The sequence below is a fragment of the Apium graveolens genome, chromosome 5 (genome assembly GCF_009905375.1).
Source record: "Apium graveolens cultivar Ventura chromosome 5, ASM990537v1, whole genome shotgun sequence".
In the NCBI taxonomy this organism is placed as follows: Eukaryota; Viridiplantae; Streptophyta; class Magnoliopsida; order Apiales; family Apiaceae; genus Apium; species Apium graveolens.
The window spans coordinates 63,470,331-63,496,716 of record NC_133651.1 but is presented as its reverse complement, the minus strand read 5'-3'; the positions used below and the strand labels follow the sequence as shown (position 1 = coordinate 63,496,716).

At 38.0% G+C, this 26,386-nt stretch overlaps 4 protein-coding genes and 1 pseudogene across 5 annotated transcripts; 1 reads left to right on the top strand and 4 right to left on the bottom strand.

The window, feature by feature from the left end:
• Nucleotides 1-4,061: 4,061 nt before the first annotated feature.
• On the bottom strand, nt 4,062-4,376 carry LOC141660117 (uncharacterized). The gene has a single exon (XM_074467081.1). The coding sequence runs from the start codon at nt 4,374-4,376 to the stop codon at nt 4,062-4,064; it is 315 nt and encodes a 104-aa protein (XP_074323182.1).
• Nucleotides 4,377-10,433: 6,057 nt separating this feature from the next.
• On the top strand, nt 10,434-15,853 carry LOC141724099 (DNA-3-methyladenine glycosylase). 2 transcript variants are annotated; one of them, XR_012576495.1, is made up of 7 exons: nt 10,434-10,804; nt 10,910-10,981; nt 11,966-12,089; nt 12,925-12,995; nt 13,357-13,414; nt 13,538-13,766; nt 15,706-15,853. XR_012576495.1 is itself a non-coding variant. In XM_074526086.1 (6 exons), exons 1-6 carry the CDS (start codon nt 10,487-10,489, stop codon nt 13,699-13,701), a joined length of 807 nt encoding a protein of 268 aa, XP_074382187.1. In that variant the 5' UTR covers nt 10,434-10,486; the 3' UTR covers nt 13,702-13,868. The 2 variants fall into 2 exon arrangements, 1 of the variants encoding a protein (XP_074382187.1); XM_074526086.1 differs by lacking the exon at nt 15,706-15,853 and having other exon boundaries at nt 13,538-13,868.
• On the bottom strand, nt 13,905-15,098 carry LOC141724098 (choline-phosphate cytidylyltransferase 2-like). Its single transcript, XM_074526085.1, has one exon. It carries the CDS (start codon nt 14,999-15,001, stop codon nt 13,982-13,984), a length of 1,020 nt encoding a protein of 339 aa, XP_074382186.1. The 5' UTR covers nt 15,002-15,098; the 3' UTR covers nt 13,905-13,981.
• A 43-nt stretch (nt 15,854-15,896) lies between the features above and the next one.
• LOC141724097 (uncharacterized) lies at nt 15,897-19,547 on the bottom strand. The gene is made up of 2 exons (XM_074526084.1): nt 17,854-19,547; nt 15,897-17,580 (listed from the first exon to the last, which is right to left on the bottom strand). Exons 1-2 carry the CDS (start codon nt 19,442-19,444, stop codon nt 16,487-16,489), a joined length of 2,685 nt encoding a protein of 894 aa, XP_074382185.1. The 5' UTR covers nt 19,445-19,547; the 3' UTR covers nt 15,897-16,486.
• A 1,596-nt stretch (nt 19,548-21,143) lies between these two features.
• LOC141724096 (receptor-like protein EIX2) lies at nt 21,144-25,301 on the bottom strand (annotated as a pseudogene).
• Nucleotides 25,302-26,386: the final 1,085 nt, after the last annotated feature.

Sequence of the window (26,386 nt, the reverse complement as noted above, 5' to 3'; positions counted from 1 at the left end):
TAGAAGGGGGGGTTGAATACAAACTATACCGAATAATCGAATTTAGTGTGGAATAAAAAATTGAAACAAAATTCAAGTTAAATAAGAATATTATTAAACTTGAAAGGTGTTACAACAACGGTATCGATTACAAGGGATTAATCTCAAATTAATTATCACAAATCTAGAATAAATTCAACATGAACTTTTTCTATTTTTGCAATAAAAAGAATCAAATGTTAAACGCAATTTGAGATTAAGTTCTAGGGATTTTGATCCGCTAGATAGTTACACAAGAACAAGAGAATGATTTCTAGTTGTTTGGATTTAACTTTAAAACTAGAAATGGTTGATCTTGAATTTAGCAGGGAAGAGATGATATGTTTTTCAGCTTCTGCTTTTCTTTTTGTTCTTGAACTGGTTGACTTGTGTTCTGTTGGATGTGTTCAATTGTGTTGTCCTCTGCTGCTTCTTTCTTTTTAATTCAATCAACAGAATCACTTGAACTGGAATGACAATCGGTTGAACTAGCAAGACAATCTGTTGAACCAGTAGAACTTTCGGTATGACAATCAGTTTAAGCTAGTATGACTTTCGGCAAGACTATCTGTTGAACTAGCAAGACTATCAAACTGAACTAGCAAGACTATCTCCTTCCAGTAGAACTTTCGGTGAGACAATTGAAATGACTTGGCATGACAATCGGTATGACAATCCAGATTGTCATGCTAGTTCAATTTCAATTGTCTTGCTGAATTAAAACTGATTTTAATCCAATTAAAATTTTGAAAATTCTTAATATTAATTCAGAAATAATTAATCAATTAATTTAATTAATCAATAAATTAATCTTTGCATATATAATTTATTTTCTTAATTAAATTATATGACTTAATTAATTAATAGAGAATTAATACTAATCTTGAGCAACAACCACTTTTCTGAAAATCTTCTGAAAATCACTGAGAATTATGAATCAATTCCACTACTTCAATGTTGACACTCGATGTACTGTCCGGTTCATGAGTGACTAACTTCCGTGACGTTTCTTCATGTCTTGACTTTGACACTTTAATTTTCTTCAGATTAAATCCTTGTAATTCTCTGATACCCTGACGAGATCTCTGTCACTTGATTAAATCCACAATCTTGATTTGTATCACTGAGGCTTGATCAATTTCTTGAACTTCTTCCAGTGAAGTAATTCCTCAAGTCTGTAGATGAACCTTGTTTCTGAATCCTTTGACAGATGTTACTTTGTGAGATCTCTTTGACGGTAGATCCACTATTTACTTATTAAATTCTTATTTGAGTTGAGTTAAATCCTCGAATATACAAAGAGACTATGACATATGCGTTACAGGTATTTTATTTCCGAAATTTACTTCGCAGAGTTCAGAGTTTGGTGTAAGGTCGAACCGACTCGGCTGAAGATGCCCACCTTCGAGCGTGAGGAGGCCATAAATTACGGGAAATTGGTGTCTTTGGATGTTCCCAAGGTGCCTTTAATTGATAGTCGGGACAGGGATTGGCTGTTCTCCCTATGGGGTAGTAGTAACACATTTTTATCCTCCTCGTATGCTTTATTTGTTTTCTTTTTCTACTATTTTACTTGTATAAATCCACTACTTCTCATAACTTTAGTATCTGACATTTTTTTTATTTTTTTTTTATTTTTGTAGTGTCTTCCCGACAAGCAGTGCTGGAAAGGAAGCGGCGTAAAGCCGAAGAAAAGCTTGCCTTGGAGAGGGCGGCCGCAGGCACTTCTCGCACTGAGGACGCGAACACCGGGGTGCCTATTCATTCACCTTCTCACTCTCCCACTTCTTCCTTGGAGTTGACCGGTGAGACTCGGCCGGATGCTTCAGATGAATTGGCGGACCCCCAAAAAAGGGGAAGGGCTCATGCGGCAACGTCATTGAGACCTATGTCCCGAAATGGGGGGTACTCTCCTCAGACTCCATTGTGACGAGGGCTCCTGTATCGGCTAGGGAAGTAAGGTCCGATATTTGCCGTGATCTCATGCTATCGAAGGACCAACATGTTTATGCTACAGTGGACCTTCCTGAGGCTTGCACCAAGCTGATGGCTTGGCTTTCCTTGGTATGTTTCGCTCTCTTTCTTCTTTATCTGTATTATTTCGGCATGCCTCTTTATTTCTTGAGTATTATCCTTGACTTGTATTTATTTTTCTTCTCTTGTTTTTTGATGTCAGGTTGTTCTTTGGGCGGTTGCTATTGCCGACAAGGTCTAGGATGCTCAAGAAGGGATGAAGGCGATGAGCCAGCTCGAAGCCTGGGTCACCAAGGCCAAGGAGGAGCTCAGACGGGAGCAGAGAGCGAGGGAGGTGTCTAAAGGTCAAGCTTCGTCCTTGACTACTGATAAACGAAACTTGGAAGAAGAGGTGTCACGTCTGGAGAAATGTATGGAGCAACGTAATGCTCAGTTAAAGGCTTCTAGGAAGATGCTCCAAAAGGAGAAGAAGAAGTGTAGCGGACAGAGGAATGCTGCTTCCAGATGGGCTTCGACGAAGCTGTCATTCGGGCTTCCGACAAGGGATGGGACTACAAGCTTTTGCCGAATATCGCCATAGAAGATCCTTTCGGAAGGGCTAACGATGACGCGCCTCTGGTCGTTTCTTCTGACCCAAACGAAGACCTCTCCGAGTGATGTATTTTTTTTTATTAATTTTAACTGTTGTAAAGTTATCGCCTTCGGGCTAGACTATTGCTGCCTTCGGGCTGATTTGGTGGGTTGCCTTCTGGCTTGTAACATATAATATCCTTTTACTTGATGCATCTTTGATTCTTCCTAACATCCTTTATTACTATGTATATATTTTTCTTTCATTTACTTCTTCGAACTCAACTTTGGGCCTTAGTAAAATTTTGAAAAGTTTTACATTTTCGACCTCAACTTTAAGCCTTAGTAAAATTTTGATTTTTTTTACTTCTTCGGCCTCTCTATGGGCCTTATTAAAACTTTGAAATAGAATTCAAAAAGTTTTTACTTCTTCGGTCTCAACTTTGTGCCTTGATAAAATTTTGAAAAGTTTTACTTATTCGGCCTCAACTTTGGGCCTTAGTAAAATATGAAATTTTTTACTTCTTCAGCCTCAAGCCTTACTAAAATTTTGAAAAGTTTTTTACCTCTTCGGCCTCTCAGTGGGCCTTAGTAAAATTTTTAAAAAGTTTTACTTCTTCGGCCTCAACTTTGGGCCTTAGTAAAATTTTGAAATTTTTTACTTCTTCGGCCTCAACTTTGGGCCTTAGTAAAATTTTGAATTTATTTTACTTCTTCGGCCTCTCTATGGGCCTTGGTAAAACTTTGAAATTTTTTTACCTCTTCGGCCTCAATTTTGGACCTTAGTAAATTTTTTAATTTCGGATAACTAATATGTTGGCTAGTTTATTGCCCCTATCCAAAGGTCTGTAATTCTAGCTTCAAAAGATATATAACTAGAAATTTATCATTCAGTGCTAAAAAATAAGAATGGAAACCGGAAACATGTAACTTTTATTGAGAAATAAGAGTTCATACAATGTCATACATGCTTTTCATTTAGGGAATTCAAGTTGCGATACTAAATTAAATGACAGAATTAATAAAGTGAAATAGACTAGTAGGGCTTCAGACGAGCTTACTAAAAATAAATTCGGAGCCTAGAAGCATGCCAAGTGTTTTTGATAGGCTCTCTTGCCATGGTTTTCAGTTTGCATGTTCCTGGCCTGATCACTTCAGATACCAAATAGGGGCCCTCCCAATTAGGCTGAAGCTTACCTTGTTTAGTATGCATGGATGTAGCTAATTCCCTAAGTACCAAGTTGTCGACAAAGAAATTACGATTTTTCACGCCCGAATCATAGTATTAGTTGGTATTTCAGATTCCTTTGGTGAGTTGTTTCCCTTTCTTCTTCTAAGAGGTCTATAATGGCTCGCAGGCCGACCTCGTTGCTTTCAATGTTAAATATTTCTGTTTAATAAGATTCCAAGCCCACCTCGACCGGGAGGAGAACATTTATTCCATAGGCTAGTCTGAAAGGAGTTTCGCACGTGGCCCATCCGGGTGTCGTCCGGTAAGCCTATAAAACCCATGGTAACTCTTCGGCCCGGAGACCTTTAGCCTCGCCCAATATTTTCTTAATTATATCAAAGATGATTTTATTTGCAGACTCAATTGCCTTATTTCCTTGAGGGTGACCCATAGAGCTAAACTTCTGTTGAATTCCGAAGTGGTGCAAGAAAGTTCTGAACTTATTTTCGATGAACTGAGTGCCATTGTCCGAGACACATACTTTGGGGATTCCAAATCTCAGTATGACCTGCTCAAGCATGAATTTCTTCGCTGCTTCGTCAGTTATGATGGCTAAGGGACGGGCTTCAACCCACTTGGTCATATAGTCGATGGCCACAATGCAATAGTTCGTCTGCTTAGTACTAGTTGGAAGGATTCCCACATGTCCACAACCCACATGGCGAAGGGGATGGGACTTAATACCGAAGCCATCTCCTCTGGGGGTTGCTTTGGAATATGACTGAATAGCTGACATTTTCTATATTTCTTCACATACTGGTATGCGTTGGCTCTTAGGATCAGCCAGTAGAAGCCCTGTCGGAGGATCTTGAAGGCCAAAGCCCTTCCAGAAAGGTGCTCACCGCAGATGCCTTTATGGACCATCTCTAGAGCTAACTTCTGCTCTTCCGTATCCAGGTATCGGAGAAGAGGGGATGAAGCCGACCTTCTATAAAGTTTCCCATTTATGGTTGTGTAGCTGGACGCTCTGTACTTGACTTTCTGCGCCTCTTTTTTACTAAGGGGAAACGTTCCCTTCTCCATAAAGGCTAGGATTTGTGTCATCCAAGTTACCACTTGGTGAATTTCCATACAATGCTTCTTGTCAATCGAAAGAATCTTCACCTCGGTGAGATAAATTGAACCAGTAAGAATCTGGGTTTCGGCCAATGGCAAACGAGACAGTGCATTGGCCCTGCTGTTATTTTCCCTGGAAATTTGACTCAGCTCAAACGATTGAAAAATAAAGATAACTATCGTACCTTAGTAGCGTAGGCCCGGGTCCTAGGGTTTCTATTTCATATTCTCATGAAAAATATTTTAATACCAACATGGAATCACTAAACACCCTCAGATGCTTTGCATCCACATTCTTCGCCAAGTTCATCCTAGCTAGTAAGGCTTCATATTTGGCCTAATTATTGGTGAGGGGGAAAGTGAACCAAATAGCCTGACATATTTTAAATCCATTGGGAGATGATAGGATAAGGCCTGCTCCACACTTCGACCCTGCCATTAACCCGTCGATAAAGAGTTTCCGTTTCCCTGGCTGCCGAATCAGTTGTTCTTCGGGAATCAAGTCCTCTTGCCCTGAAAAGGTGCATTCTACCATGAAATCGGCTAGGGCTTGTGCTTTAATGGACGTTCTCGGAACATACTCCAAATCATACTCGCCCATCTATATCAACCAGGAGACCACCCTTCTTGAAGCCTCTGGCCTTGTCAAAATTTTCTTGAGTGGTTGGTCGATCACAATTTGCACTGTTCTCCCTTGAAAATAGTGTCGCAATTTTTGGGTATCCATGACCAACCCATATGGGAACTTTTCAGCATCAGGGTGCCTGGTTTCAGCATCTTTAAGCATGTAAAATACATAGAAACATGTTGCTGATTACCTTCATATTCCTTTACTAGAACTGCCCCTAGAATTCGATCTGAAATAACAAGGTAGAGCTAAAGCGTCTCCTTTGGGTCTGGCTTCATCAAAAGAGGGGCCTTAGTCAAGTATTATTTTTACTTGGTCGAAAGCCGTCTGACATTCGGGTCCCCATTCAAAGTTTTTTGAACCTTTCATCACAGCGAAGAAAGGTAGTGTTTTTTCAGCCGATCTCGATATGAAGCGCCGAACTGCTGCCAATCGACCTGTTAACTTCTAAATGTCCCTGATGCAATTCGGGGGCTCCATTTATATTACTGCTTTTATTTTTTTGGGTTAGCTTCTATGCCTCGTTCACTTATTATGTATCCCAGAAACTTCTCGCTAGCCACTCCAGACGTGCACTTGCTCGAATTAATCTTCATACTATTTTTTCTCAAAATTTTAAAACATTTTCGGAGATCTTCAGCATGGTCGTGAAAAAGTGATTTAACAATCATGTCCTCCACATAACATTCCATGTTGCTTCCAATTTGTTCCTTGAAGACCTTACTTACCATACGCTGAAAGGTTTACCCTACATTCTTCAGGCCAAAGGGCATTTGATGTATGTGTACGTACCCTTCGGCATGATGAAAGCTTTCTTCGGGATATCTGCCGTATTTATGGCTATTTGGTGGTAACCTGGAAAGGCGTCAAGAGAGCTGAGGACCTGGTAGCCAGTCGTGGCGTCTATCAGCTGGTCAATGCTCGGCAAGAGGTAGTGATCTTTCGGACAAGCTTTATTAAGGTCGGTGTAGTCTACGCACATCCTTCATTTAGTGTTTGCTTTTTTGACCACAACTACATTAGCAAGCCAATTAGGGTATTCAATCTCTTCAATGAAATTGGCTTCCAAAAGCTTTTCAACCTCGACTTCAGTAACTTTCTGTCACTCAGAGGCGAAGGTTCTCTTCTCTTACCTCACGGGCTTGACCTCGGGCTTCACATTAAGGCAATGCTTAGTCGTCTTCGGATCTATCCCGATAATATCTTCCGGACCCCATGCGAAGATGTCGTGGTATTTCCTTACCACTGCAATAACTTTCTCCTTCAGGTCAGATTTCATATTTTTCCCTATACGAACCATCTTTCCCGAACATCCAGCATAGAGCTCGACCTCCTCGACTTCAGTCACAGGTCGACAATTAGGCAAGACAAGTCGGCCCCAAACTTTTTCAGTTCAATATTCAGCAACCGTTTGTTCCCACTTGGTTCGACTTTCGAACGCTTTCTCTTCTCATTTAAGTCATTCTCCTAAAACTCCTTGTCTTTGTCGAGGTTCTTGAGCATGATAATTCTCGCCATTTTCTGGTCCCCTCTCATCTCCCCAACCCCTTTTTCCGTAGGGAACTTCAGCTTGAAATAGGGTATGGACTCCACGACTTGGAAAGTTGACAAGAAAGGTCGGCCATGGAGTGCATTATACTGGCTTTCAACCCTCACAATATAGAACTTGACCTGTTTTTCAATAATATAGGGCATTTTACCAATAAGAACATATAAAGTGATCGTATCTTCACAAGGGATATGATGTCCGCCGAAGGCCTCGAGAGGTGCTTCGCGTCACGATTCCATTTATTGTCCCGCTAAGTTCATCTTAGTGTATGTCCGATTGAACAATATGTTAGGCGAGCTTTCTCCATCCACCATCACTTTCCATATCTTATTATCTCCAATTATGGAATTGATTACCAACGGGTCCTCCTCAGGGCATATGACATCTTTATAATCCTCTTTGGTTAATGAGAGGGGCATGGCCTGTCTAGCAGGGCTGAACTGATACAGGTTGTAAACTTGGAGGGCATACCTCTTCCTGGCGTTCTTGTTATCCTAGCCGAGGGCGCTGCCTCCTGAGATGGTCTTCACCTCTCCCTGATATCTTTTTTCGGTCCTTATATTTCTTGCATCGTTCTATTCCAGTTTGTCCCTTAGGTCCCTTACAAATTCATTCAATTCTCCGACCTTAATCATCTTTTCTATCAGCTTCTTCAAGTGAAATAATTCATCGATGTTATGCCCCTAATCCTGATGGTAGTCGCAGTACTTATCATCATTCTTCTTGTGATCGGCCATTTTCATTTCGGGAGGGTGGACAAAGCTTGGTTTGCCTTTAATCTCGTGGAGAATCTTGGAGATCGACGCATTAAGATGTGTAAACGCGGTCGAATCTCTATCTCATCGCCTGTACATGCCCCGATTAGTCTATTTTTTACCATCATTCCTACGATTGTCCCTTCGGTCACGGGTGGACCCTCAGGAGTACTTGTAGTGACCGGACTTCCTGCTTTGGTCGTCTCTTCGTGGTTCTCTATACCCTTCCAGAATTTCCATTTTTCTCCGGATATTTTCACCCCTCACATATGTGTCATTAAAGGATTTGGGGGGATAATCATAAAGAGAATATAGGAGTTTTTTTTACCTTTGATTGGGTCTAGTCCGGTGGTTAAATACCCCATAGCCTTTGTTTTGTTCAGGTTGGTGACCATGCTTGCTTCCCCCTTAAACCTGGCTAGGTAATCTCCCAGGGACTCATTCTTCCTCTGGCTACAATGGATGAGAGTCTCGGTATCTTTATCTTTTCGGCACATATGTGAGTAGTGACTTATAAATTTCCCCTTCAATTGCTCACAAGAATGGATCGATCATGGCCGAAGTGACTTGTACCACATCGAAACCCCTTATTTCAGGTACGTCTTAAACATCTTACACAACATCGTCTGGATGTGACCTATGCCAGTCATCAATAATTCCTATTTGTCACAATGGTCTTCGGGATCCCCCTCCCATTGAACTCAGTCATTTTCGGGAACTGTTTCTCTTCTCCTGGAAGAGGTCGATATGCCTCTATCTCTTCGATCACAACTGGTTCATGGTTAAATTTCCTGTCCCCAAACATGGCCTTTTCTAGCCTGGACAACCTAGTACTAGACGCATCGCCTTCTTCCTTCTGGTCAGAGTCCGAAGTTAGAATAATTTTTGTCCTCCTCCTCCTGTGGTGTGAGTCAGAGTCTGTGGACTCATCTTCCTCAACATGGACTCGTTTCTCTTTTCGAGAACTATTGGCCCCTTCAGTTTCTTCGGGTGATTCTCTAAGCACCCTCTCCTACAGTTCCAATTCCTCCCTTCGTAGCTTTATGGTCTTGAGTTTTAGTGCATCGGCTTCCCGTTTTTTGGCCCTTGCTTGTTCAGCATCATCGGCCTCTTTCGATTTCCCCTTTTCCTTGGCCATCTTCTCTGCTCTCAGCTTTCTCAGCATTGCCTATTCTTCAGGGGTTGAGACTATTTCGGCTTTCTCATCGAAATCAGCCCTCAGATTCCGAGGGGTAATCACAAATTGTATCGTAGGGTTAGTTTTCGGATCAGTGAACCTCGGAGGGCCCTGCTCATCATTTCCATTAGTCATCGTCTTAGATCTCAGGACTTAATCTCGTATTTCCCACAGACGACGCCAAATGTTATAACCATTTTTCTGCCGACCCGGTCTTCATCCAAATGAATAGACTTTGGACTGCAAAGAGAAGAATGCGAGGGATGATTCTCCCAATTCACCTCCGATGTGAGAATAAATTAACTGGTTTGGTATGGATAATCCGGAATATAAGATAGTAATGTGATCTGAGTGTGTGTTGATGAATTGTCTTCATCGTGTATATAACCTGGATGTTAACATTACGCCCCTGGAGTTATCGGTCAGTTCCACTATAGGAGGGACGTGGACGTTGTGGCTGGTAGACCACGTCTTCGTCTATATTGGGTCGGTCCATCTTCGCTTCAATAGGACAGACACATTTCGGCCCATAAATGATTCTAATCTTCATCGGCCCAATATGACTTAATGGGCTTAGAGAGATGGGCTTCGAACATGCATTTTTATTATTTTTATCATTGTATTTCATACTTTTATCACACAATATCTTTCTCGTGCACTAAATCGCGGGTCTTCGTATAAATAGTCTCCCTACACTTTGGAATAGGGGCATGATCGGCGTACATATTACCCTCCCCAGACACTGCTCTAAGCGGTATATACTAGCGGTATATACCGGGTATTTTTGGTTTGGTTTGGTTATGTAATACTCCCTCATTTTTTATTATTTGACGTTTTGACTTTTGGATGAGGTGCTTTGGCCGGATAACTAAAATTAATATTTTTAAAATTTTATTTTTGTGAATTAAAATTTTGATTATATACTTTTATTAACAAAATAAAATTTGAAAAATATTAATTTTGATTATCCGGTCAAAACACCTAAAAATGTGTGCCAAAAATCAAAATGTCAAATATTAAAAAATCGAAATAGCATTAAATAATGTTTTTTCACAATGGTTGAAGCTGAAGCTTTGGCCATGCTTTAAGGTCTTCATTAGCTTCTCACAATGGCTCATGATAGGGTGTTTATTGAATCAGATTCCTTACCCAATGTCCGAGCTCTACAATGTTCTGAGGATAACCTCCTATAAGTTGGTTATATTTTAGATGCTTGTCGTATTATTTTTTATTCTAGATCAGGTAATTAGATTTTTTTTTGTTAAAAGACAAGCGAATAGGTTGCTCATTTGGTAGATTGCCATGTTCGATAAATTATCAAAACGTGTTAAAACTTCCTCTAAATGTGTTGTTGAAAACTCTTGTGTATTATGTTTTTTAGTAATGAAATGTGTTTTTGTACGATTTTTTTATGGTGTGCCTCGGCCCACAACAAGCATTCACAAAATGTACTAAATTTCATATATATACTCTTTAATAATGAATTAATGATGGAACTGAACCCTGCAAACATTGAAAGGTTAAAAATATGAAGAGAAAACAAAAGGTCAAACGATCAGGCAAAGCTACAATCGTCGGCGATGAAAAGCCGGTGAACGCCGTAGTAAACCCAAAATTGAAGCCCAAATCAAAGCCCAAAACTCAAAAAAAATATCAAAGTACTCCGTGTTCATCATCAACATCCTCGTCACTAATCATAAATACCAACATTTTGAACAAGCCAATATCAACAAAAATGATGACGACATTGTCTCCTGATTTCTTTAGAATCGATGCTTTAGAACTTGCTCCCAAGTTGCTGGGCAAGTATCTCCGCAAAGACGACGTCGTTCTTCAGATTACTGAGGTGTTGTATATACTACTTGACTTGATACTTTTTTCACATTTAAAATTTTGGGCATGGCATGATTTTTGTTGTTGTTGCTTATTTATGTGTATTATTTATGTTCAGGTAGAAGCTTATAGGTCAAGTGATTCTGCTTGTCATGGTAGATTTGGCATTACTCCCAGAACTGCCCCTATTGTCAGTCTCTCTCTCTCTCTCTCTCTCTCTCTCTCTCTCTCTCTCTCTCTATTTTTTTAAAATTTTATAATTGCAAATGTTTTATCTTTTTTTCCTAATATATTATAATTGGTAACGATGATGTGACATAATTCCTTATTTACTATTGTTTAGAGGAAAGTATTTTAACATGAAACTTTAATCTGGTATTTGGGGAAGCTATGAACAAATTCATTACTTTGAACTTCGATAAAAATACTTATTATCAACCTACCATTTGAAAAGGGAAAAAATGAAGAAATGATTCCAAGACGGACTTGTGTCTTTTTTAGCAAAACCTACCCTATGTTTCTTGAGCTCGGTGTATATGGAAATATCCAACATAACTATATCATACAGCTTTCTAAAACTGAGACTTTAAGGAAAAGCTATAGAAATTAGAGAATAAAGTTTTGGAGGGTGATATCAAAATAGAATAAATGACTTCTTTTTATTAGTGTATTTACATCACACAATTCTAAAGTTAACGTGTTTCCTTGTATCCTAAGCTACTATTGCCAGATTGCAGTACAGGGCAACAAATAGCCCGTATGGCTATTGCAAATATATATTTTATTTATAAACAATTACCTAATTAATTTTTTACTTAAGCTAGTGCCTGCATTTGGCCATTTTGGTTTTGACGCTCGTAAAGTTGACAAGAAAACTACTAAGGTTACTAGGAGACTTGCGAGTTTACCTGAGTCTGAGAATTAGGATCCTTAAATTGGAGTCCAGATGGTTCCATTGTAATAAACTTATGTTTTAGATGTTATATCCGACATTCGTATTAATTGATTTTTTTGCAGAACATTGACATAATCAGGACCTCTTTGTCTTGTGCAAGTACTTCACTTTATTGTACCCTGATTATTAATTTAACATTAAGTTGTTTATGAGCTTCCAGAACATCTGGAAGACGGAATCCATTCATTATATTGATTCTGTAATCGAATCTGTTAACAGTTTGGACCCGGTGGGCATGCATATGTTTACCTATGTTATGGTCTCCATAGTATGCTCAATATTGTAGCAGACAGGGAAGGTGTAGGAGCAGCAGTCTTAGTTCGTTCCTGTTCTCCAGTTGGTGGTAATTGTTTTGGTTTGATTTCTATAAAAATATGAATAGCATCGAAGCCCCTTAACTTACCTTTAAATTGCCCTCTATTTATGAATGTACAGGTTGGGAAACTGATATATAGAGTAAAGATTCCCATTCACTTATATTTATATGCAAAAAGGCACTAGTTATGTTCATATGTAGCACATAAATGGTGCAAGGATATTACAACTCTACAGCCACAGGTTACCGAATAGCTGACAATATATGGTTCTTTAAATATAGTGTAACCAATTTTATAAAGAAAGGAAGAACAGGCCAGTATGGCCATTGTTCATTGAGCTGACTGCTGGCAATTAATGATAAGATGGTTTACATTTTTTCTATCTAATGACTGCAGCAATGCAACGTATTGTGCGAGGTTTTGGTACGACAATACCCTTCACATATTTGCTCCTTGACCAGTACATGTCCTCTCTTTGATCTGCACTGTATCTTATTGATCCTTCACTTTGTCTTATAATTGCCCTCTATTCATTAATATACAGTTTATGAAATGAATAATATAAATTAAAATTTCTCGTTAACGTTACATTCAGATGCAAAAAGTGCAGTAGTTATATTCACAAGTAGCACATACATGGTGCAAGGACATTACAACTCTACAGTCATAGGTTACCGAATAGCTGACAGTATATGGTTCTCAAAATATAATGCAATAAGTTCTATATTGCAGAACAGGCCAGTAAAAGGCCCTAAGACGAGACCCTTTATATATTTGTTCATAGAATGTGTATCTTCTCTGTTTGATCTGCACTTAATCTTTTTGAGTATGATTGACTTCTCTTCCTGTTTGCGCAAACAGGGTTGGAGACCATACAGCAACGCCGGGGTCTGATAACCGAGAAACCTGTTCTTCTTACTGGTCCTGGGAAGGTTGATATATTATGGGTTTACATTACACTTCTGTTTTTCTAAATTGTAGCTCCATGTACTTGTTAATGTGCTTACATAATTGTAAGATGTTTTGACTGGTTATATGTACGAATTCTTTACATACTTGGGTTGGTTTATATTGGGTTATGTAGATACGTGGGTTGGTTATATGTAAATAACATATTGTTTCCTGATGGTAGATCTTGGTCATTATCATTCTTTTCAGGAGGTAATAATTCAGAATTTACTTGTCCCACTTGCATATCAAGATGTATAACCTGTTTAAATTAGCAACTCAATATGTTTTCTCAAAATTAATAATCACTGCTTGGATCTTATTCAAGATTTTGTTGTTCCTTAGATTGGTCAAGCACTGGCGATTTCCACAGAATGGTCCAACCACCCTCTTTTTGAGCCTGGTAATGGTCCCTTCTTATTCAATAAATTATTTTGAAGTAAAATTTACTTCTTGCGATCTTTGCTCAGGAAAATTAGAATTTCTCATCAAAGGCGCTATTTTGTTTTTCTGGTAATTTACCTAGGTGGTCTAGAAGTACTAGATGGACCAGAACCAGAAAAGATACTGATCGGACCTCGGGTTGGCATCGATTATGCATTGCCGGAGCATGTCAACGCATTGTGGAGATTTGCTATTGCTGGTACCTGGTGGATAAGTGCTCCTAAAAACACCCTTCGGCCACCTTGATGTTTTAGTGTTGACAACAGTGAAATTTTTTAGAAAGTTGAGGCTTTGATGAAAACTAAACAAAGGTTTAAATTATTGACTTTCTTGTTTCTACTAAGGCTTCCTCTCTATATAGTACATTATGTAACCTAAGTTAAGTAAATATAAATACATAAACTTAACCTATATTCCCAACAAGATCTTATATGTGACCACTGCTTAACTGCATTTATTCAGATTTATTGCTCCCAAATTACATATTGATGCAGGAACAAAAATAGAGAAGTTCTTAATTGTTTTATTATTCACTGGATTCGGAGTATTCCTCAACCCCAGTATCATCAAAATAAACTTCTTGATCTTCGTCAATCATCCTGCCATTATCAGTAGCTACTCCTACTCTTGCCTGCTCTTTTCTCAGCCTTTTCTGTATCCTGTCCCGAATCGCTGTTCCCATTTTATGGCACCTTTCTTCGAACATCTCCAGAAACCCAGCAACCCACCGGTCAGCATTGTCCACCAACTCATTCCTATGCATCTCTGCTGTCTTCACCACTGTCTTCATCTTCTTCTGATGCTCCTTCACTTTTTCCTGTATCATCTGCAACTTCAAATTCACTCTCAAGTGCTTCTCCTTCACAAAACTAACACCAAGCTCTTTCCTTGAATAACCACGATCCAAATTGCGTATAATATACTGATTATAATCTTTTACAATCCTCATTATGATATCAGAAGTCGAAATACCATCAGTTCTCTTTGTCTCCTTAAACTTTCCTATTGATTTCACGAAATCATAAACATCATTTGCTGCACCACTAGTGTCAGAATATGGAAGTGAGTCGTGTGCCACATAATCAATCATATGTTGATCCAGAAACTCCTTGGTTAAAACCCATGGAGCATTTGGAACCACCTCGTCCACCCATTTGCAGTGTCGGAGCGACTCGTATCGCTCTGACTCTGTCATCACTGTCTTACCTTTGTATTTGTGAGTGATCTCGTCGTTGCAACATCCCACAAGCAAGTAGGTGTTTGGAAATGATTTTTTGGCTTGTTCTAAAGATCCAGCATGGCCAAAGTGGAAGAGATCATAAATTCCGTCAGCATAGATGCGAACTGGACGATTGGTAGGCGGTGGATTTGGCGGAGGGTGGCAGCTCCGATAGACTTTTGTCATTTCCGCAGGCGCTTTGATTTTTTCAGGCATTGCGTTTTCTGGTTTTAGATTTCCAAGGTCTACCACCACTGATATATAGCAATAGTGCCATCCAAACCTTAAATTAATTCTTTTATATATATATATATATAAATTTAACATAATTGTATTTTTAAGTTTAGGAAATAAACAAGGTTGAGAATGTAAGGAGGACGCCAAGTTGGACTACAGCATCTTACAAATTTGAAAAAGCTGGTATCTGACCATTAGTAAATTGGATTTAAGGTTGTTAAGTCCTATGCTTTAATTTTTTTGGTTTTATAGGGAATTCGATGCTAGCTAGTCATCTTGGACTTGTACTAAAAATATATATAAAATGATTGGTGCGCTTTTTGAAAAAACTATGTTTCCGTTAACAGTTTAACACCTTTACTTGAAATGTAAAGAAATTGCATAAAAACAAGATTCTAGCAATTGCTAAATATTGATATGCAAAATGTAGTTTTTGAACAAGAGATTATGGCGGATTCAGATTATGATCTATTTGATCTTTTTTAGATGGCTAGTAGCTTGAGCTGGTTCCGTAGTGTCTTTCCTTTTCTAATAGTTTTTTCTAGTTGTTCATTTTCTTATTTTCTACCAAAAAAGTTACAAAATGACGTGGTATGATAAGTGTCGCAATTTAATTTGTGAACGCATGTACACGGTATTCCATATTAGTTTGAGGAAAGTTACCATTTATAAAGTATTTGGAAAGAAATTTTGTAAAAATATTTGGGATCTCTGGCATTTTTCAAGATTTTTATACTAGTAGTCTCTAATTGTAAAAAAACTATGTTTTCTAACCATATTATTTTCATTTTCAGGTGTACAGGAACTTGCATCACATTTACTTTGACATTGTCGCCTCACTGGAAGTCTCTATAGATGTAGAAAATGGATCCTCTAATTTTGCAGTGATGAGAAGACTTGAAGTCAGTTTAGAAGTGACAGAAAATTCGCCCAAATATATTTGCTAATTAAGAACACACACACAATAATAAAGATTCAGGCTCAGGACAGCCAGAGGCTTGTTAAAACTAATTACTAAATCCTCGGAAAGATATAAAAACTCTCATCCTCAGGAAACACTCAATAATCAGGATCATTATTACAAAGTATATTCCTTATTCTCTTGGTAACAAGTAGTTCGAGTTCCAAAATCAGTGGACGCTTATGCATGAGGTTTTAAGAATTTATAGCTGACCACAAAAGATGCACTTCCAGTTCTTTGAGTGCCATCCGGTAAGCATTTACAACACAAATGTAATTGCGTTCATCGGATTTTTAGAGCTGCTATGGCAATCAACAGAAGCTTTTGGCTAAAATGGATATGCCAGGCATCTATGGTATCTCTACGACTCTACCCGAGGTTAGTCAACAACTCCTCTAAACACCGGCGTTATCTTTCTTTAGAACAATCATCAATATAATAACATAAAAGGTCCAATACTGTTACAACTTCAACATGAAGCAAGAGCATAAATGAACAATTCTACCCATACAATTCAAGCATCTTTCTTTTGAGATAAGATTAAGGCGCCTACCGTTTGCATTGGATTCTCCTTTGCAATACTTAGCAAATGCAATAGGATGCAGCTCAAAGCTTCAACCCTTCCTCCTCAATCTGGCAATGCGCACAGCCACTGCAACTTGAAATCGTTCGTTCAACTTCTCCAGGAAGAGGAAATATGCATGTCTCCGGCGATGGTTTAGCATTAAAGTTCCAATGAATCCCCAAAAGGTAGTACTGAAACCAAGTGCTGCACTTATTAGAAGCCCCCTCTCATATACGCCGTCGTCTCCATCAACTTCATACTCACCAGATGAAGACCAGGCGTGATCAAGTGGTTCATCTCCTGGACATATATTTTGGAGTGGTTTACCACAGAGTTCAGAGTTCCCCTGATAAGTGGAAATATTGAATCCTTGGAGTTGAGTACCGGATGGAATTTTTCCAGAGAAATTATTGTTTGAGAGATCTAAATATGCAAGAAAATATAGTCTAGACATGCTCGGAGGTATTTTTCCTGAAAATTTATTTGTTGACAAGTCTAAGCATTCTAGCTCTTTCAGTTGTCCAATCTCCTGTGGAACTTTTCCGCTGAACCTATTTTCTGATAAGTTCAATCCCCTGAGTTGTAAAAGTCCGGTTACTTCTATGGGAATTTCTCCAGTCAACTCATTGCTTGATAAATCGATCATCTTTAGATATGCAAAATTTCTACCATACTCAAACTCCTGCCCTTTCCATCTTGCCAATACATTATCAAAAAAATTATTGCTTGTTGGATAGGCTGGTATTGGAGCATTTGCAGCAATGCCAGTGGTTGAAGAGTAGATGTGCTCTGCAACTTCAGTACCTTTTTGAATCATGGAAGTAAGATTACCAAAGCATGGAGGAATAGTTCCAGAAATTCTGTTCATGGAGAGATCCAGAAAATGAAGATTTGATAGATGACATATTTCATAAGGCATGCTTCCGTAAAATCTATTAGATTTTAGGATCAGAGAATACAACTGTGGAAGGTCTTCCCCAATCCATGATGGTATCTTACCTGATAGCTGGTTTAACCCAAAATCTACAAAACCAAGGCTCCTGCAGTATCTGAGTGATGCAGGAACTTTACCATAGAGCATATTTTTTCGCAGAATCAGTGTCTGGAGAGAAACTAGATGCCCTAATGATTTTGGAATTATTCCTGAAAATTGGTTATACCCTAAGTTAAGAAAGACCAGTCCTTGAAAATGCATCCAGTTACCAGGAAGTGTGCCAGATAAATGGTTATGTGAGATGTCAAGAAAGCTTAAAGATGACTCTTCAACGACAGATAAGGAAATGAGTGTTCCTGAAAACTTATTTTGAGACAAATTTATCTTTAAACAATTTGCAGGGATTGGTGGCAGTGGTCCTCTAAATTGATTTGAACTCAAATCAATTTCTACAATATTATCATATTTCCAGGAAAACTTACCCCTGATTTGGTTGGAAGAGAGATTCAATTGTGTTATGCTTGAGAGCTTCCAGAACCAGATAGGGACGGTGTCTGAAATTTGGCTGTTGGATAAATCAAGATGTTGAATATATCTTTGATTCCGAATCCAGTTGGGGAATATTGGCCCCAACTTGCATGATGCCAAAGAAAGTTCCCAGAGTTGGAAAGGAGGAAGCCATTTGGAACTGAACTCAAATGTCAGAGAATTATATGATGCACGTAGATAAAATAGCAAGTAAAGATTACTCAAATGTGCTTCACTGATTGTACTGTGGATAGAGTTCGCTGAAAGGTCCAGCTCCTCAAGTCTGAAGAGTTGTCCTGTAGACTGAGATTTCCATTCTGTAAGTTGATTGTTCCCAAGTCGCAACTCTCGCAAAGATGAACAACCAGTAAAATTAGGAAGACTCCCAGAAAACTCATTATTACCAAGATATAATGATTCCAAAAATGAAAATCCTGTGAAATCAGGTAAAGAACTTCTAAGATGGTTATTTGACAAATCCAATAATTGTAGAGCTGACCGGTGTTTAAAAATTGTTGGTAGATTTCCATTTAAATGATTTGAGTTGACCTGCAACCTTCTGAGGGATGGAAGTAGTGTAATATCTGGCAGAGATCCAGTGAGTTGATTTTCAGATATTGACAATTCTTGTAAAAGAGGAAAAGGTCCAGATAAAAGATCTTCAAGGTTCCCAGTAAAATTGTTGAAACTAAATTCCATGACTTGCAATTTCGACATTCTACAGAAGGATTTTGGAATCACACCGTAAAGTTGATTTGCAGAAAGAACCAAATGACTTAGTTCAGTCATAAGAGCAAAAGAGTGTGGAAGTGGACCTGTCAAGAGGTTGTGGCTAAGATCCAGATGAGTCAGAGCAGTCAAATGGGCAATGGACTCCGGAATTCTACCTTCTAACACGTTTTGACTGAGGTCAAGTACTACCAAACTGCTATTTAAGTGGGAAAGCCAGTAAAAAATAGATGAATTGATGTTATTTCCTCCAAGATAAAGGGTAGAAATAGAGGATGAAAGGTTGCTTAGAGTAGAAGGGGGAGACAAAAGATTACACCTCTCTAGTTGCAAAACTGACACGGAAGGGATCCTTCGGATAAAGCTTACCCATAAACTTGGAGAAGTAATGTTGATATAACTCAAATCAAGGTGTGTCAAAGAAGATAAATTAAACAGCCACTCAAAGTTCCCGCTACCCAGACCAGCAAGACTAAGATGCTGTAACTTGGAGATTTTTCCAAGCTCATCTGGAATAACTCCGTAAAAGGAATTGTAGGAAAGATCAAGGTATGTTAAGCTGTTGAGTGAGCCAATAAACTTTGGGATAGGACCATAAAAACTATTAAAGCTGAAACTCAGATAGTGCAAGTTGGAGAGATTTTTAATCTGGTCAGGTATCGATCCCGTTATCTGATTATGGGCAAGATCAAGATGCTGCAAGTTAGATAGGTTCCCAATTAACTTTGGGATATGACCACTAAGACCACAGTAGCTAAGATTCAGATACTGCAACTTGGATAGCTTCCCAATCTGGCTGGGAAATGGTCCCACCATATACCCATATGAAAGATCAAGATGAACTAAATTGGTGAGAGAACCAATATATTCAGGGAACCCTCCAAGGAGATTGCTGCCGCTGAGATCCAGGTAGATAAGATATGGCAAATCAAGCGACCAATTACCAGTATTAGGATTATTTGAAACGGTGAAAGTAGAGAGGAAAGACGAAGGTGAGTTACATGACAGGTGAGATTATCGCAGCCAACACCTTTCCATTTGCAGCAATCTACTTGTTCTTCCTTGTTCCATGAATCAAGATCATATTCATCTCCTATGCTTTGCTTAAACAGCAGCAGAGCTTTTTTTTCCTTCTCCAAGCACCTTGTCTGGTTGCCATATTTGGACAAGGATTGGGATCTAAACGACAATGTTTGCATGCATAACAGAAAGCATACAGTAACTAATACATGCAAACCATAAATTGTTTTCTTCATCATGGTTGTTTTTGGTTGAAATTATGAGGTAAACTGAAAGCAATACAAATCACACATTAGTAATGCACACACAAACTCTCTCTTCCTAGTAATACAATCCTAGTAATGCTTACGAACTTGCAACGAAAATCAAGTGAGACTACATTTTGGTTAACATAATTAACTATCTTAAACTGACAATGCAACGAACGAACGAGCTTAATTTATTAAGAGAGTTGACATAGTCGCCTCTCACAAAGTCTATAATTCTGTTGAAATATTTTTTTTTTTTTGTGATGATTCTTAATCTAAATATTGATTGCTCTTTTTAAACATACAGCTACTAAGAGTAAGTCTAATGCTAAATGTAAAATAGCTACATCTATTTTTATAATATGGAATCAAAAAATATTTTTTGGTGCTAAAATAAAAATTGCACTCCAAAGCTAGTTTCATAACTAGTTTCAAATTTTCATAAATCTTTTCACTTCTATCTAATTTAATATTATTTTGACATTTTGTGGTGTACAAGACAATAATTATTTAACTTTTCCCCTCTATTTGTACTAATAGATAATGCGGCAAGAATACATATATGTATCCTTGGTTTCAAATATAGAACCATGGTTTCAAATATGGAATCAAGGATGTATATATATATATTTACAGCACCCTTTGGAGTCGAATATTTTTGCATTTGGTGCTATAATATAACAATATCACCAAAAATAGCATTAATTGGACTTGCTCTAACAGTACAAATTAATCTCTAGAATTGCACACAAGCTCTTTTGTAGTCTAGTGTCCTTGCATTGCAATGGAACTCACAAGACTACATTTAATTGGGTTCGAAAGAATCAACTCTCTTAATTTATTCTCAGTTTCAAAGAAATTTCCTGATTTAATTATCTGGACAGATATTTGCACAACTTGATGTTTGACATAGTCGCCCAAGTCTTAGGTTCTGTTGTTGCACTTGAGAGAATATTAAATTAATTATATTAGAGCGCGACGAGATAGCTCAAGTGGTCAAGTACTTATCTTTTGTCGTCCCAGATTCTGGGTTCGATTCTCGCTCACCCCGAGATTTGTTAGAATAGATACTCAATTGTAAAAAAAAATTAATTGTATCAAGTCATATAATTAAACTCTCACTGGCTAGTATGATATTCGCATCTATACAGTTGAAGTCTCAAAATTCATGGCCGGTGTTATCTGTTGAAAGAACATCAATTAGTACCATGTAACAATACTTGCAGAGATGAACATCCGATAAATTAGGAAGATTCCCAGAAAATACATTACAGTAAAGATGTAATAATCTCAAGGATGAATATACTGTAAAATCTGGGGCTATAGGACAAATCCAAGAATTATAGAACTGAATGGTGTTCAAAAACTGTTGGTAGATGTCCATTTAACTGATTGGTTTTGAGGTCTAATTTTTTTAGAAATGTAAGTGTTGTAATATCAGGTGAACCAGTAACTTGGTTGTCATGTATCTACAATTCTTGCAAACAGGAAAATGTCCAGGTAAAAGATTTTCAGGTAAAGGAAGGCCTGAATATATAGTGTTTTTAAACATAATCATCAAGAAAATAGAACATGAAAAGGTCCAAGTATATCACAACTTTAACACATCAAGACAAAGCATATAAAAACAGTTGTATAAATACATTTAAGCTTTGAAGCCCAGCAGTTTCTTCGAAGCATTCCAACTAAGTAGATGTCACCAGTTGAATTAGATTCTTCTTCGCAAGTCGCAACAGTAGTCAAGACTTTATTGTTAATTCTGAGATTAACAGAAATAGGAAAACATAAAAAATGAGACTGATAAACAATAATCAGAAAATACATTTGGTATTTAGAATTACCAGGCATTAGATCACAGCTCAAAGCTAAGCCTCTGCAATCTGCCAATGTGCACAGCCATGAAAACATAAAACCTTTCTTTCAAGTTGTAAAGAAACAGGAAATATGCATGTCTCCAACGAGGCTTTAGCACTAAAATTCCAATGAAGCCCCAAAAAGTAGTGCTAAAACCAAGTACTGCACTTATATACAGCCACCTCTCAAACTCACTGTTGTTTCCATCAATTGTGAGTGGTTCATTTCATAGGTGCAAACATTGAACCCTTGGAGTTGAGTACCAGATGGAATTTTTCCGGACAAGTTATTGTTCGAGAGATCTAAAACTGCAAGAAAACTTAATTCTGCCATGCTTAAAGGAATTTCACCTGAAAATTTGTTTGTTGACAAGTCTAAGCATTCTAACACTTTCAGTTGGCCAATTTCCAGTGGAACTTTTCCATAAAACCTATTCATCGACAAGTTCAATCCCTTGAGTTCTACAAGTCTAGTTATTTCTATGGGAATTTGTCCAGTCAATTCATTGGCTGACAGATCGATCATCTTAAGATATGCAAAATTTCTTCCATACTCAAACTCCTTCCCTTTCCATCTAGCCAATGCATTATCAACATAATAGTCTGTCGAATTAGATGAAATTGATGAATTTGTTGAGTAGATATGCTCTCCTAAATCAGTTCCTTTTTGGGTCATGGCATTAAGATTACCAAAGCATGAAGGAATTGTTCCGGAAATTCTGTTCATAGACAGGTCTAGAAAATGAAGATTCGATAAATGACATAGTCCGTAAGGCAGGCTTCCATTAAATCTATTAGATTTTAGGATCAGAGCATATAACGGCCATAATCCTTTCCCAAACCATGACGGTATCTTTCCTGATAGCTTATTAAACCCAAAATCTACAAAACCGATGCTGCTGCAGTTCCATAAAGATGCTGGCAGTTCACCGTAGAGCTTATTATTTCGCAAAATCAGTGTCTGGAGAGAAACTAGATGCCCTATTGAACTTGGAATTTTACCGGAAAAATTGTTATATCCCAGGTTTAAAAAAGCTAGAAATCTAAAATGCATCCAGTTATCAGTAAGTGGACCAGACAATTGATTGTGCGAGATATCAAGAAAGCTTAAGGAAAAGTACTCAACAGCAGAAAAGGGAAAGAGTGTTCCTGAAAACTTGTTGTGCGATAGATTTATTTTTGAACTTCCAGCAGGTATTGGTGGGATTGGTCCATTGAAAGCATTGGAACTTAAATCTATCACTTCAATATGAACAAAGTTAAAGGAAAAATGACCCCTGATTTCGTTAGAGGAGAGATTCAACTCTATTATGCTTGAGAGGTTACTGAACCAGGAGGGGATGGTATCTGAAATTTGGGTTTTGGAGATATCTAGATGATCAAGATGTTCCTGATTTCGAATCCAGTTGGGGAATTTTGGCCCCAACTTGCATGATGCCAGAGAAAGTTCCCAAAGTTGGAAAGGAGGAAGCCATTCTGAACTGAACTTAAAAGTAAGAGAATTAGATGATGTGCGTAGATAATTTAAGCTCGAAAGATTGAACAGATGAGATTCAGTGATTGTACTGTTGATGGAATTCATTGAAAGGTCTAGTTCTTCAAGACTGGAGAGTATTCCGGTTGACTGCGTTTCCCATTCTGTAAGTTTATTGTCACTAAGCCGCAATTCTCGCAAAGATGAACATCCAGTAAAATCAGGAAGACTCCCAGAAAACTCATTATTAGAAAGATCTAACCAAGACAAGGTTGACAATCCAGTAAAATGAGGAAGACTGCCAGAAAAATTGTTGTTATCAAGAGATAAAAATAACAAAGAGGAAAATCCTCTAAAATCTGGTAAAGAGCCTCTAAGATAGTTATTAGACAAACTTAAAACTTGTAGAGCTACATGGTGTTCTGCAACTGCTGATAGATATCCATTCAACAGATTGGAGTCGGCCTTCAAAATTTTGAGGGATGAAAGTAATGTAATATCTGGCAGTGAACCACTAAGTTGGTTTTCAGATATAGACAATTCTTCCAAAAAAGGAAAATGCCCAGATAAAAGATCATCAAGGTTCCCAGTGAAATTGTTGGAATTGAAATGTGCCAGTTGCAGGCTGGATAGTTTACCGATGGATATTGAAAGCACGCCATTCAGTTGATTTTCAGAGAGATCTAGATAACTTAAAGATGTCATAAAAGCCAAAGAGGTTGAGATTTTGATGAAGATCAAGATGGGTTAGAGCTGTCATAAGGCCCAAAGACTGTTGAATTGGACCACTAAGTTGTTTCGTGGAGAGATCCAGAAAAGTTAGAGCAGTCATAAGACCAAAAGACTGTGGAATCGGGCCATTAAGTTGATTTTTGGAGAGATCCAGATGATTTAGAGCAGTCAAATGACCAAAAGACTGTTGAATCGGACCATTAAGTTGATTTTCAGAGAGATCCAGATAAGTTAGAGCAGTCAAATGACCAAAAGACTCTGGAATTCTACCTTCTTTTACATTATTCCCCAGGTCAAGCACTTCCAGACTACCACTCAAGTGAAAAAGCCAATCGAAAATGAATGAGTTGATGTGATTTCCAGGCAGATCAAGAATTGAAAGAGAGGAAGAGAAATTGGTTATAGTAGAGGATGGAGCCATGAGGTTACAGCTCCTCAGACTCAAAGATGAAATGGAAGATGTCGTCTGGATAAGGCTAACCCATATAATAGGAGGAGTAATGTTTATATCACTCAAGTCAAGGTTTCTCAAACAAGATAGATTCAACAACCACTCAAAGTTCCCAACAGAACCAAATTCAAAACTATTCTGAAGATCAAGATCCTGCAACTTGGAGAGGTTTCCAAGCTCATGTGGAATAACTCCTGAAAAAGAATTTCCGGAAAGAAGAAGGTATCTTAAGCTATTGAGGGAGCCAATAAACTTTGGGATAGGACCATCATAATTATTACCGCGGATATCCAGGTACTGCAACTTGGACAAGTTCCCGATCTGAGACGGAACTGGTCCTCCCATATAAGTATATGAATATTCAAGGTGAACCAGAGAACCAATGAACTTGGGAATACCTACAAGGGCATTTCCACCAAGGTCCAAGTAGTTGAGATATGGTAATTCAAGCAAAGAACTAGTGATATTAACGTTTATTGGAACAATGTAAAATGATGATATCTGAGAATAAAGATAAAGGTGAGTTACATGACCAGTGTGATTGTCGCAGCCAACACCTTTCCATTTGCAACAATCTTCTTCTTCCTTCTTCCATGACTGAAGATGATCATGTTTGTTTGCAACGCTTTGTTTAAACACCAGAAGCGCTTCTCTCTCCTTCTCAACGCACCTTGTCTGGTTGCCATATTTGTATAAAGATTCTGATCCAAACTGCAATGTTTTAATGCATAGCAGATAACATACTGCAGCTAATACATGCAGAGTATAAATTGTTTTCTTCATTATGATAATTTTAGACGAAATCAAGAGGCAAAAATGAAAGCAAATATATTCTTAATTATTGCACAAAAGCCTTTCCGTAGTCAAGTCTGCCTACATTGCAACGAAAATCAAGTGGGACTGCATTTTGTTTGACATAATCAACTCCCATACAGTTTATAAATCTGCTTGACTCTCAGTCTCACACACAGTCACACTTGATGATTACAAACCTGCACTACTTGATCTTTGACATGGTCGCCTTTGTGTGAAGTCTATAGTTGTGTATATGCACTTCATCACTGTTTGGTCACTCACAATTTAAAGATTGATGCTCTACTTCTGTTCACAACACACTTACAGTAACATCTATCAAACAATGTTTATTTTTTGAGAAACACTAGTGAAATGTCTGGTTGGAGGAATTAACCGAGAAGAAGAATTTCACAATGACTTGTTGGATCACTGAAACATACATTGACAGTATTGTGAGATGAAAAATAATTTTAAAATTTGTGACTATGAAACAGAAGCAACAAAAAACTAGCTATTTAATTATAGATGCTACAAATTTTATTTTATTTATTCCAACCAAACACTGTAAATATTATTTAAACAAGTACAAGCCCTAGTTGTAAAAACTCATGTCCAATATCAGAAAGTAACAGTATATCAATGGATCTTAACCCCTTGGTCTCTTGAAGCCTACATGTTAGATTGTAATCTCTATTTATCATAACTATGAATTGAGCATAAAAGCTGAAATATGCATTATATAGAAGAAGCAGGTGTTTTTGAATTGTGTTACAAGCCACCCTCATTCTGAATACCAGACCCTATATTTATACTAGAACTTCTAACTAACTCGCACTACTCTATCCAGCTGTCATTCTATTTTGTTATTTTTTGACGTCATATTGTTTACATCCCCCCTCAAGATAGGAGGCTGAAACAGATTACAGACACCTAGCTTGGATAGCAAATACTTGAGTTGATAAGAAGGTAGAGCCTTGGTGAAGAGATCTCCAGGTTGATGTTGACTTGGCAAATGATGAGGAACAATGACACCTTTTTGAATCTTCTCACGCACCAAGTGACAATCCATTTCAATGTGCTTGGTGCGTTCATGAAAAACAGGATTTGTTGCAATGTAGATAGCTGATTGATTATCACAGAACAACTCAGCAGGACGAGCAATTGAAATCTTTAACTCAGCTAACA